Source organism: Lycorma delicatula, chromosome 1 (assembly GCF_047948215.1).
Source record: "Lycorma delicatula isolate Av1 chromosome 1, ASM4794821v1, whole genome shotgun sequence".
Taxonomy (NCBI): Eukaryota; Metazoa; Arthropoda; class Insecta; order Hemiptera; family Fulgoridae; genus Lycorma; species Lycorma delicatula.
This window is the reverse complement of record NC_134455.1, coordinates 360,357,122-360,371,798: the sequence shown is the minus strand read 5'-3', so window position 1 is coordinate 360,371,798 and position 14,677 is coordinate 360,357,122. Positions and strand designations below refer to the sequence as shown.

The 14,677-nt window shown below is 29.7% G+C and overlaps 1 protein-coding gene across 1 annotated transcript in view; it reads left to right on the top strand.

The window, feature by feature from the left end:
• The first annotated feature begins 679 nt into the window (after positions 1–679).
• Positions 680–14,677, top strand: part of LOC142317927 (uncharacterized) — a 29,533-nt gene continuing 15,535 nt past the window's right edge. Inside the window, exons 1-3 of the mRNA XM_075354465.1 lie at positions 680–759; positions 8,929–9,047; positions 12,113–12,241. Coding sequence (XP_075210580.1) covers positions 8,970–9,047; positions 12,113–12,241 — 207 coding nt within the window. The 5' untranslated portion in view covers positions 680–759; positions 8,929–8,969. The remainder of the gene's footprint in view (positions 760–8,928; positions 9,048–12,112; positions 12,242–14,677) is intronic.

Below are 14,677 nucleotides of genomic sequence, written 5' to 3'. Positions count from 1 at the left end.
GTGACATTACGGATTTTAGATGCAAACCCTCCCCGCCAAGCACTACCACTATTGCGCATACAAAACGAAAATGTTAGTTGGCAGAACGTTGAAATTCCAGTGGCAAAAAAATTCCAACTTACAAATTATACTGAACCTAATATTCGCGTACAATCATTCTTCTACATCCATAATCTTTTCTCTTCCTATTTATTATTCTTTAACATCATTAACTGCTAGTTCTATGTAAATATTAAAAAGTAACGGTGATAGGGAACATCCTTGTCGGACTCTGATGTTTAACACATTATTAGATTTTAATTTATGTACCCCAAAATTTTCCTTAACTTTCCTGAATGCTCCGTCTATTTTACCAATGTTCAAAATGTGGCAAACTAGCAAAAGAAGAGTGGATTAAAGAAAAGTGTTCAGTAATGGAAAGAGAAATGAATAACTTTTAAGAATTTTGTGAAAATTTCAATAAATGTTTAATTTTTATAATGAATGAAAAATTATTTAATAAGTCTGTTATACAATATTGTGTGTGTGTAAATATATATATATATATATATATATATACGATATTCCTCTGAAGAAATATATATCGTTGGTCCCTGATGTTTAAAAAAAAGGAAAGGATATATGTATTGAAGTATAAAATTGCTTGTATTGGCATCATTGATCAATAATTGTGTGACCATTTGTCTAAAGCGTTGTTTGTAAGAGAATTATATTCTGATATTATTTTTTGTTGGTGTTCACTTTTGTTTATTTGAGCAAGTAAGTAATTTTATACGATTCTTATATAAATTAATAGAATTTAAATTCTATTTATAAATTGGTAGTGTGGTTTTAACCTATGAAAATTCATTTGAGTTCATTGTAAATCGCTTATTTAAGCAACATGTTAAAAAATTCATATATCGTGTGCATATTATTATTATTTGTCGTTTTTAAATAGTAATTTTGGCACTTATGACCCTAATATTTTTTATTGTATAGGTGACTACGGAGATGTTAAATTGCTCTACAATGTATAGTCATTTCTTAAAACGTTAACCGTGTTAATTAATCAAAGTTAGCGAGCATAGGTTAAGTTTGGTTAAATTATGTTTATAAAATAAATAAATAAATAAATATAAATGGTAATATACTGGTTATATCGGATGATATTAACAAAACCCCAAACGTTTGCTGCTTTTAATTATAAATTAATCAAACTTAACCTACGCTCGCTAACCTCGACTAATTAAAAGTAATGTTTTTATTTAAATAATTTCAATTACTATATATTATTTAAATATTCAAAACATTAACAGTAATGTCGTATACGATAATAAAATCGTTGGGGTGGAACAAACTGCATAAGTGCTGTAATTTTCTTTCTATTTATTGGAAATTGTCATTCGTTTTATTACCCTCAGGTAGAACTTGCAAAAATAAACTGTGATAGGTTACAAAGAACTATTGCGACACTGAACAAAGGAAGAAAACCATCTTCACAATTTACTTAATAATTTTGCAAAGTGTCGATTATATTAAAAAGTCTCAAAAATTAACATCTCACAATAATAAGAATTATAAATAATTTATGAAACAAATAAATAAAACTAATTCCCAAACCTTATTCAAGCTCTCAGAAGTCGATAATTCACATTGAATTTTCATACACGTGAGTGTTTTCGTTCCTTTAAGTAGAAGATAACTTCATTTGTAAATATATTGGTTGCTTGTTTTTTCAGTTTGAATGCCCTTCCTTCTTTCACCATCTTCCTTACATAATGGCATTTAGTTTTGATTTATTGTGGAACATCGCTTTATTTTTAAATTTAATGGTACTCTGATTATCTATTAAGAGAGTTGGCTTTAGATTGACTTCAAGTATACAAACTTCCTTTAAGTAGATTTCAAGCCAAACCAACCATTTGGTTCCTTTTATTGTTGCAGTATTATACCTGGATCTTCCATAGAAGAGAATGATTCAAATTTCTGTAATTTATTTATCCACACAACTGATCTACCACAGTATTTAAGGAGAGTTACACTAGTCGATCTTTGAGTGACTTTGTCACCAATGTAATTGGCATCACTGTGTGGCTCAATTTATCTACCGGTTGTTTTACTACGTCTGATACAATCATCAGGAATAGATTACAAATATCTGAAATCTCCTTTTACCAAATTAAAATGGGACTTTATTGGTTGAATCTGTGTTCCAGATGCAATATTTAAGGAAAAACTTAAGTCTGGTGTTTTGCTTGAAACTAAATAATTTAAGATTCCAACCATTTACCTGTAATGTTCACCAGTGGAGATTAGAAGAGAGTTTCCAGGTTCTCAACTAAGTTCAATTGGAAAGATTAAGGTTTACTGTCGCTAAACCCATATTTTTGTAGAATTATCTTTTGCATATAGTGACTGGTCTATCTTTGTAAACTTTCCACAAGAATTCAATTTTGTGATTAGGCCCATGATCATTAAAGAAGGACCTGTAATAAGACTGCCATCAAGATGAAAAAACACCACAATTTTTTTGCTTGTTGTATGTGATCTACGTAAGTGTGTTAGACATTAATACAAACTATTAAAAGCTTGTTTAAGGCCATACAAACATTTTAATAATTTGTACACTTTTGGTGTTCCATCTCATTTCCTTGAGGTTATCGTATGTGAACACATTCTTGTTTAGTTGTCCATTGAAGAAAGCAGTCTACATCGTGAATTGTCCTGACTTGTCTTTAAGTGGGATACACGGCTGAAATTGTTAAAATAATTTAACCGTGGATGTTCACTGTAGCTCATAGCAATTAGTCTTGCTTTACACTTTATGTTGTCATCTGAGTCAGTCTTGACAGCACATACCTCTTAGTTATCCACCACTCCACAATCTGGAGGCTTCTTCTCTAGATGTCGCATTTGATTCTGATAAAGAAAATTTATTTTTCATGTATCACCTTCTTCCATTCAGAAGCTTTGTCACTCTGTATAGTCTCTTGATAATTTGAAGGTGTTATGTGAAGAAAAAATATTCTTCCTCTTTATATCTGGACGGGGTTTATCTGTCCCTGGTTAATTAAATGGTATCTGTCCTCATTGTTATCTGTTGCTTATGCATGAGGAATTAAATTTTCATGTGTTGATTTTTATGTATATCAGTAAGGTCTACTCTGTATATAAGAAAAATTATGAATTTTAGATTCTTGTTATGTTTCCAGTCTGAATTTAAGATCCATGCAGATCCAACCTTTAATGATTTTGCATCAGATATCCTTTTTTTTGTTGTCTTGAATCCAAGCAAAACATTCAGTTCAAAAAATTCTGAGATGATTGATCTTCACTTTCCCTTTTCAGAAATCACTAAACACAAGCCTTTCCTTTCACTTTTTTTGGTGTTGTTCTATTTATTGTATTTTTTTTTGTCTTCAGTCATTTGACTGGTCTGATGCAGCTCTCCAAGATTCCCTATCTAGTGCTAGTCGTTTCATTTCAGTATACCCTCTACATCCTACATCTCTAACAATTTGTTTTACATATTCCAAACGTGGCCTGCCTACACAATTTTTCCCTTCTACCTGTCCTTCCAATATTAAAGCGACTATTCCAGGATGCCTTAGTATGTGGCTTATAAGTCTGTCTCTTCTTTTAACTATATTTTTCCAAATGCTTCTTTCTTCATCTATTTGCCGCAATACCTCTTCATTTGTCACTTTATCCACCCGTCTGATTTTTAACATTCTCCTATAGCACTGCATTTCCAAAAGCTTCTAATCTTTTCTTCTGAGATACTCCAATCGTCCAAGTTTCACTTCCATCTAAAGCGACGCTCCAAACATACACTTTCAAAAATCTTTTCCTGACATTTAAATTAATTTTTGATGTAAACAAATTATATTTCTTACTGAAGGCTCGTTTCGCTTGTGCTATTCGGCATTTTATATCGCTTAGCTGGAGCTAAGTCAGGTGAATAGGGCACGTGGGATAAGTCACATGTGGTGATTAAGTGATTTGATTTGCGGTGTAATAACATTTTAAAACTGTTGCCATTTGTGCCTGGGCATTGTCGTGCATGAAAGTTTTAACTGCCCGGATTCCAGTATTTGGGCTGGATTTGGTGAATGTGATGCATCAGGCATTTCATTACTCCAAATAGAATTTAGAATTCATGATTTGACCAGTTGGGACAAATTCATGATGAATCAGGCCTTTTAAGTTGAAGAATGCAATCAACATCGTTTTCACTCTTAATTTTTGCTGCCTGACTTTCACCAGCCTTTGTGCTCCAGGACTCAACCAAGCAGTAGATTGATGATTTGTTTTTGGATCGTACATGAAGCACCAGCTTTCATCCCCAGTTGCAATTGTTTGCAAAAAATTTGAGTCGCTATCGGTAGTTTCAACGAAGCTCAAGAAAGACACACTTGTTTTTGTTCTTCAGTTAAGAAGTGTGGAATGAAATGAGAGCATACATTTCGGCGGTTCATTTTTTCTGCTAGAATTGTATGTACTGCATCTTTACTGATATTTAGTCTTTTGCTATAGTTCGAAGGATAAGATGAATTTGTTTGAGCAGGAGTGCACACACTTTTGCAACGTGTTGTAGTAACCCATCAACAAACAGAATAAAAGAGGTCAATTCATAATGATGAGACACTTTTTAACAATAAAATGTATGATAAATTATTGTATCAAGGGCAATTTTTGTCAAGGTAGTTAATTTATCAACGACGAGTTATTTTATCAACTGTTACGTGGTTAAATAATTATTAATATCAGTATTTGGTGTTATGAATTACATGATTTATGTTTGGTTGAATTGTGGTTTTAATCTTGCTTGTTTAATCAAATTTCTTTTATGTTCATGTTATTTGCCTTTCTCAGTCTTCTTTCTCTTGCATATCTCCTTCATTATTTTACAGTATTTTACTTTTTTTCTTCTGTTCAGGTAAGACATATTTCTTCTGTGGTTTTTATGGAAACCTGAAATATTTTGCAATTCTTCTCGTAGTAAATGTTCTTTGACATCTTGTGTTGTTTTCATTTCTTCTATGTTTTTTTTTCAGTTGTTTCTGTTTCAATTGGTATTAGGTTTTAAATTTTTAAAGTATATAAATAGCCTGTTAGGGTTCATTCTTTGTAGATGACCATAAAAGGCGATTCTCCTTTTTCTGATTAAATCTGATATTTTCTCCATGTTCATGTAAAGTTCATTATTGCATCTTTTCTGTCTTTGATGTGCTGAAAGACACTTTTGAGTATTCCTTGTTTTTTTGTTGATTAGAAGTTTATTGTCAAATGTCAGACATCTACTACTGTCTTCCAGCGAAGTTTTCATTACATTCTCTCCAAGATAAACCCAGATGCAGTAGTATACACAGATTGATCAAAACAGATCGATACTGTTGGTTGCGCATTTGTTGTCAATGCTAGAACATATATGTTTCGTCTACCTTGTATTACGAGTGTGTTTACTGCTGAATGTTCGATAAGGCTCTGAATATCATTAACCCTAAGTCCTAAATATCCTTATTTGCAGCGACTTGTGTAGTTCTCTCAAAACCTTAGAAAGTCTTTATTCCAGACATCCTATCGTCATCAAAATTTACAATGCAATCGCCGAGTTGAACCATTACAACACACAAATGAGTTTCTGTTGGATCTCTAGCCATGAGGGGATTCTGGGTAATGAATGTGCACATTCCGCTGCTATAAAGATGCATTTAGTCAACCCTCTTTCACTACTCATGTTACTACATCCTACTTGATTAACTGTGTAAAATTCACACTTTGCGCAAAGTGGCTAGATGACTGGATTGCTACAGTAGACAATGAACTTTTATATCAAAGATACTGTGTTGCTACGGGACTCCTATCACAGGAAAATTCGATGAGAGGAATTGGTTCTCTGCCGACCGGGTAGCACATACGAGAGCTACTTACAGGTACCTGATGTCAGCAGAAAATGCACCACTATGCGTAAGATGCGACTGCTGCTTAACTGTACATTCACATCCTTGTGGATTGCGTATGTTATGCGGCTTTACATTGCAACTACCCAGTAATATTTGCCATATCCTAGGCAATGACAAGAAAGTGGTAGATCAGGTACTTTTATTCCTATAGAGTATAATTATGTTTAACAAAATCTAATATTTACGTAGTTCTATTATTTGTTTTTTTTTTAAGTGAAAGTTTTTTTTATTATTTTATTTTAACTATCACAGTTTTATTTTAGAACTTTAATCTTTGTTATCCATGAAGGGGCGTTTTGTTTACACCCGTTATGGATTTTATTTAAATTTTATATATATATTTTATTTATTTTTTGAAATAAATTTATTTTACTGTTAAGATCTGACTATGGTATTAGTTGTAAGATTTACATGATTAGTTTTAAGTTTTAGTGACATCTTATCTCTGTGGTATTAACTTGTACTTTTAACTGTTTATCTTAAGTTAATTTTAATGTAGCTATAGTATTTTAACATTTTATTTTTTTCTCTTATATGTGATATTACTTTTAAGTTTTAGTAATATTAGTTTTTAGTAATATTTTATGCAATAAAATTTAAATTTTAGTTTTTATTTTTATTTAATTTTTTTAATTTTTATCCTTTATATTTTTAGATTGGGGTGATTATAACAAAAGCACTCCACTTTGATTGTGATTATAACTTTGGGGTGATTATAACAAAAGCACTTTTTTTGCCCTCCAAAAAAAAAAAAATTGGATATTTTGCTTCCGATCAAATGATTGTACAGTAGTGCCTTAGTTTAGCATTCATTGATATTAATTTTTACTGCAGGTGTTCTTAGTTAATCGATAGGATAGCCATTTTACTGCTTTTGAGCCTAATGCCTTCTTTTTCAGAAATGTTGACTTCAATAAGCTCCACTGGGTATTTGAATTTTTCAGTTTTGTTAATTTCCTGTATGTTATTAGTTTTTTAAATAGCTGATTAAATATCATTATAAGAAATTTTGTAGACTTTACTTTATAGTTTAGTAATAATAAAAGGAAAATATAGAAAAGTATGGTTTATATTAGTTATTCTGAAAAATGTTCATTATTTATACACAGTTTATTAAAGTTAAAAAAAATTACCCAAAATATAAAAATATTAGACGCATGGCATAATCATATACTATCTATTAATCTTTATTTAGTAACCAGGGGCTTATACTCTCTTACATAATACCCATGGTTGATAATGAATTTTGTAGTGTATGGAAAATGACATGCTTGACCAGGATTCAAACCCGACTTCGTGATGAAAGTCTGAGATGTTAACTACTCTGCCATGGAGATTGGCATGAAACAATGACTGACAATAAAATAATTACCATCATTTATTCTTCACCTGAATACTGACTGGTAGAGATGATTTTCTTTTTTACAATCAGTAGGAAGTATGCAGTTTGTAAGAAATGTTTATTATGCCTATATATATATTCCTGTATAAAGTTTAATATCAAATCTTGGCACTCCCTCAAAGTCAGAAAATTTGGTTGTCAGATCATTATATGGTGTTTATAAGTTTATATGGTATTTAAGTGAATCGTGTAGACCATTCGTTCTCAAAGTGGGCGCTGGAAGCCTTTAGGGGGATGATAGAAGGCCCACAGAAAATTGGGGATGTTCAGACGCTCTAGGAAGGCGATGGCTGATTTAAAAAAAGCCAGAAATGATGTTTTTCGGATATTTCATACTAAAATTAAATACCTACTACACTAGTACAAAAAATTAAAGGGACGCCGATATTTTATGATAAAAAAATGTTATTACATTCAAATTATTTTGCAACAAAGATACTTAGAGGGACAAATAAAACAAAAATTAAAGCTTAAGTAATCTACTTTATGACAGTATATTTCAGATTTCAAAAATCATCAAAGTAAAAAAAAAATCTGTGAGAAGAGAAGTTTTAAAAATGTCAAAAATGTTTCTTTGTGTTTGATCAAGGTCATGGGGGGAAACAGAAGTTTTTCAGTAAATTGCATTAAAATTGTTTGAAAACTTAAGACTTAACTTGCTTAATTTCATCTGTTGTATGTCTGTATGATTTTTCTGAACCGAAATAATTGACTTCAAAGAGAAAAAGACACTTTTGTCTTTAATACTGCATATCTCCCAATTTAAGCAACATATTGATACAAATAAATATGGAAATTAAAGGGTTATTTAAATACTGTTTTTAAGAGTGCATCTTAAAAACAATAATTGCAATTATTATTTTTAACAGATGGTGAGTTTAAAAATTTTGGGGGTGCTAGAAAATTTTTGATTTTCAATATTGGCGAAAGTTTTATAATCAATGGTTTAGACCTCTATTTATAAAATTAAGTATTTTATTCTATCCTATGAATGTGCAATCTTTACTAAAAACAATTGTCACTTATTCTTAAAAAAATAACAATATCCATCTAAACTGAACCTTGCAACAGTACTGTTTTCACATAACTTGAATCAACACTTAAGCTTACAAGAAATGGCTTTATTCTGCTTCTGAATGAATTATGATAAATATTCACACCAATTTATTTAAAATACAATTAAAAATCTTTTTTTAAATGTTAATGAATTTCTAATAATACTAATTACAAAAAAGGCACAATTTATCTGCATTCCGATCAACATATATTTAAATATAAGCTCAAAATAATTTTCAGTAGCTTCCTCTAAATTGTGAATTATCCTTATATGATTTTTTATGTTTAAATATTTACCTTAACATTATTTCATGTGTTTAATATTAACAGTTAATATAGACTTTAATCGCATCTTTTTTTGTCTTATAATTTGTTTTTTCATTAATAATTTATTTTATGATGATTGGATATAATTATATAATGGTATGATTAAGTTCCAGTCAGAATAAAAAAGATTATTTATTGAATATTAATTAGTTTTCATATATTTGTAAGGGTTTTCCTTTTATCTTATTTTTAAAGGAATCTGAGATCTCATTAAATGATGAAGTTTCACCGCAGCCATGAAAACCAATGAACTTGAAATTAATTATTTACACTCTGTGAAGACAGAAGAAGAGGTGGAATTTTATCCAGGTCATGTAAGTATTAATAATTATTGGATATTGTAACAAATGTTATTTCTCTTATGTTAATTTCATTGTAGTGTTGTGTCTAAATATATATACATATTTATTTATTTATGTATATTTTGCTATTTTAGTGTGGTCTGCTATAAAAAAAAAAATTTTTAATTCTATTTATTTCTGTTTAATTATTGCGTGTGAATGATAAATGGTTAATGTGTGAGGGCAAAAGTGTTGTTTTTAAACTTCAGTGATATCTGAAATGCGTGTATTTTAACTTGTTGATCAGTTGTTTAAGTTTAACTTGTTGAGTTCTCATTTTAATAAACTCTGGGTAATCGGTTGTTAATTGTATTCACTTGTCATATTTGAATATTTATCAGGTTAGTAATTAAAACCTGACCTGATACAGATTAAACACAGTTGTGACATAATTTTATTAATGAAATGAAATTTAACTATGTATTTACATTAGGAAAAGTTAACTAACATATTTACCATATTATTACAAAAGATATTTGAAGTTAGTGCCCTGCAGAGCTGATGCAGCAACGCTAAAGTAATCATACTGAGAAACACCTGATGCAAAATGTTGTCAGTGACTTCAGTTTTTTACTGTAAACGTTCGTTTTTAGTTATCGATAGTGCCATTTCAAAGTATGATAGTATAGAGGGTTTTATATTTGTACAGTATTATAATGTTATAAAAAGTATATATTCAAAAATAGTAATTTAAAAGTTCCCATGTTCTTGTAAGGTAAAAGGATTAATCTATTTTTTCCTCAATGTATATGTTTAATTTACAACTTCATCCACCTTGAGGGCGAAGAAATAATATATTTTTAATATCTTAACCTTCAAAGGAGTTAGGGCGTCGGTTGATTGCTTAAAACCTTCTCTGGGATAACCTTCCTGCAAATTTGAAAGTAATTTGTGAGTTGGTTCTCTGGTTCTTGCATGATGCATTAACAAACAGACAATAATATATATACATATTTATATTTTTTATTAGATCAACCAAAGTACAGAATAAATAAAGTAGGATGACTTAACTTATTCTACTATATATGCAGGAGTGCTTTCACAATTTACTTGCATCATCAGTTGCGTTATATATTCATCTCAAATTACATTACAAACTTTGTAAAATATAATAACATATACATTTATTTATTTTATTTAAAATTTAAAACCTTTAATCTTTTTTTTAAACTTATTCAATTAAATTAAAAATTAAAGTACTAATTAGTAAAGTAGTTAGTGAAGTAAGTTCAGTTAAATGGACAACATGCATAATTGCTTTACTTATATTTATTTTTAATTTTTAATTTTAATTTGATTTTATGCCTTGACGTCGTCATATTTTTAGACATGTAAAAATGTTTAAATGTAATTTTAAATGTTTATTTTAATTTTTCATATTTTAAATTTTGTTTTAATTTTTTATTTAACCGAATAAGTTTAAAATAAAAATAAAAGGATTAAAGGTTTTAAATTTTAGATAAATAAATGCATGATATGTTATTATATTTTACAAATTTTGTAATATAATTTGAGGTGAATATTTTAATATATAATGCAGCTGATGATGCAAGTAAATCTTGAAAGTGCTCCTGCATATATAGTGGAATAAGGTAATTTATTATACTTTATTTATTCTGTATTTTGGTAAATCTAATACAAATCTGCTACAATCTAATAAAATAAATATATTTATATATAGTGCAGTGGAGTATGATTCTTAAAAGAATTGTTTAAAAAAAAAAATTATATATATATATATATATATATATATATATATTTCCAAATAATCGTGATCTGTTAGATTTCAATTGTACTTTGTGCATGCAAAAGTTAGCCTTTAACCTTCTAACAAAATACCCCATTTGAAATTTGAAAATCAGATGATTGTTTGTAGAGATATTATAAGAAAACAACAATGCCCTCCCAAAACAGTACCCCAGGGGCACTCCATTTGTTACCAGTTGAAGGTAATGATTGGTCTAGCCTCCCACGAGGTGCACTCATATATCTCACCACTCTAGCCTCACACGCAGTCTCCACAGAAAGCCCATTATTATTGTTAAACAGAAATTTTTTTAATTTATTTAATATTACTCTTATTGTTTTTGTAATATTATTCAGTTGAATGATACGAATCATTCAGCTCACACAGTGATAGAAACTCACAGTTAATTAATTCAGTTCATTAGAATTTGTGCTTCAACTGGCAAATCACTACTAATACTCATATATATATATCGTTATAATATCTAAAAACCTTCTCAGTTATGTTGAGAAATGTGGGTAAAAATCTGGTTGCATTGATCGAGTATTTTTTTTGTTTATCTCGAACAAACAAAAACCCTCTTCCTTTTTATATAATAGTATATAATAAATCTTTATGACTAAGAATATACTTTGTTCTTAAATAATTTTTGATAATAAGTAGATCCATATTGATTTTGAAACCTATTGAAGTTTTTCTTTTTAAAAATTGTGATAATAAGTTCACTAGAGAACCGCTTTGAAAATTACATTATTTTAAAAGTATTTTTGATACATGACTATCAAAAATATTATTAATACATAGTTGTAATTTGTCAGCAAAGATTTCTAAATCATGATCAATATCAAATCTCAGTCAGGTGAGACATTTTTCATATTCTATAAAATTCCGTTTCTATGTTCCACACATGAGCTTATGTGGCGATTTAAAAAATAATTATTATTTACAATCAAACTCTCATTAAGTAAATGCTGTATATTACAAAATGAGTATTTTTATAATCTGGTAAGTATTTATGAGAAATAAGATTAGAATTCAAAATCTTAGATAACGTTGTCTGTGATGATGTTTGTGATAAATGAAAAATTTCACCGTAAGCAATATTAACACTAATGTCAGTAAGATGAGTAGCAGCATTTTTTGATAACGTTTAGCGAAACTTGGCATATTAAAGTCACCTAATAATAATAATAAGCAAATTAGAGATACAATTTATTTTTATTTAATAAATTTTACAAAAAGTCATGAACGTATTTACTTTGTAACATTCATGTTTTTTTTTTTATTTCAGCAAGTAAATTTACTACAACTGGAAGAGGAACTTCTTGATATTAGTAATGGTGATGTTGAAAAAGATCCGTTAGCAATTGAAGAGACTGACTTAGTTAAATCAGAAAATTTAAAAGATGAAAATAAAGTGGTAAGGGTATTAGATTTTACATACAGTGGAACACCAATTATCCAGATGGACCTTTGCATGGCCAAATTTGGATAATTGTAAAGGACAATTTAAAAACGTTTTATCATATATACTGCAGATATCATTTTAATGTTTATAGGTAAAACACTAAGTAAAAAAAAAATAAAAAAGTAAATGTATTTCCGTAATTGAGAAGAAATTTGGAACATATGTACAATGTAAGAAAAAAGAGATATAGTAATACAGTGCAATGTGTAGAAATTTGCTTTTATAATTAGTTTCACAGAGGCTGGTATCTATATGTTTTTGCTAAATGAATACAAAAATGTCAATTGAAAAACTCAGTAAAATAAATATCAATAAAAATAATTTACATTGAAGCAAAGATTTATTTTTTCAAATAATGTATTGGTTTTTTTAAATTGCCTAGTTTGGATTTAAGTAATCCAGTTAGTTGAGCATCTGGAAAATTGGCATGCTACTGTATTTTTCATTGTTATTACTTTATTTGTAAATTGTAAATTTTGGATTACATGCAGTTCATTTCTTAACTCATATATATACACATATATAAAAAATGTTTTTGGGTTCATGCCCATCTTTAATGATATTTTTTGTTTAATAAATTCTTCTTTGTTTACATTTACACATTAATTTTAAGCTTTTTACATTTCATTTTTTTTAAAATTGTTTGTTAATAAAATTAAAATATTTTAAAACTTTAAGAACAAATATTTGTTTAGTCAAGACAATGAAAATGTATTCCAATCTTATGATTGCAATTGATATATATATATATATATATATATCACATTTGGGTGTAACATTTAAGATCAGACTCTAAATTTTCTTCAAAGTAACTTTTACAAAAGTCAGATTGAGCCTCCACAGAGTGCTGTTGGCTATATGTGGATCAAACATGAGAAAATTGTCTGGTGAACTGAATCTAAACAAACTTCATAGCTTCATTTATCATCAAATCACACCTCACTAGATCACATCTAGAGTTGTAACTCAGGACCTAGTCTCACTACAGGTAACCCCTTGACAGTCAACCATGAAAGGTCTTTTAAAAAATACTCCATCGTCTGAACTAAACAACACCAGAGTTCAGAGAAGCCAGCATTTGGATATGGTGGGCTGCCATTTAGAAGATAACATGCAATCGGAGGACTCTCTTTTTCCTGTTTAGCTTCCGCTAACTACCGTTCAGATAATACTTCAGAGGATGAATGAGGATGATATGTATGAGTGTAAATGAAGTGTAGTCTTGTACATTCTCAGTTCGACGGTTCCTGAGATGTGTGGTTAATTGAAACCCAACCACCAAAGAACACCGGTATCCACGATCGAGTATTCAAATCCGTGTTAAAAATAACTGGCTTTACTAGGACTTGAACGCTGTAACTCTCGACTTTCCAAATCAGCTGATTTGGAAAGTCACCACTAGACCAACCCGGTGGGATGCAATCGGAGGACTGGAATGCCTCAACACTACGTACACAAATAACAAAAATACAAAGTCCAAAATCAAACCAAAGCAAATCACCTACATTTCCATATACAATCTACTCTCACTGATGCAGACTGGTAAACTAAAAATAATAACTGGCCAAATTGACCACTGCAAAATTCTCATCATGGGTCTGCAAGAAATAAGAAACACTGACAATGCCATGGAATCTCAGTATATAGAGTCAACAAAAAGAAATAGAAAGCACTGAAAAATGTCCCACAGTTTGGAACAGGCTTTTTAGTCAGCCTGAAAGTAATAAACTCCATACAAGAATTCAAGTTACAATCCCCAAGAGCCTTACCACTCACCCCAAATAAATGTAATAAAATCTACACTATAGTAAATGGCCGTGCATCCACTAATAATAAAAATAACTCTCCAAAAGACCATTAGAAAACAGAAATGTTCTTGGATCTGCTCGACCTGACTATAAATAACATCCTCAAAAATCATCTTAAACAATTAATTGCAGTTTTCACTAGGCAGAGAAAGAAGATATCATGACATCATCGGGAAATCCTAAAGAAAACAAAAATAAGCAGAGACTCATCGATTTCTGCAGAAACTACAACCTTATCTCAAAATCCACATATTTCAAGAGGAAAATTCAAAACATGGAAACATTTTGACTACACTAAAGGAGAATGGCAACTGGACTATGTTTTCATGGACAAACACCACCTCAAGGAGATCTGCAACGTAAAAGTCCTCAGAGGAGTAGACACAGGCTTAGACCACTATGTAGTCAAAATTAAATTTACTTCTCAAATAAAGCAACAACACCAAGCCCCGAAAACTAAAAGAAAATTGAATCCTACCCAACTGATCAAGAGTGAAAATTACCAAAAAGCAATAGAAAAAATAACAGTCACAGGTACACTCGAAGATCTAGTTGATAACATTAAACAAATCACAGAAGA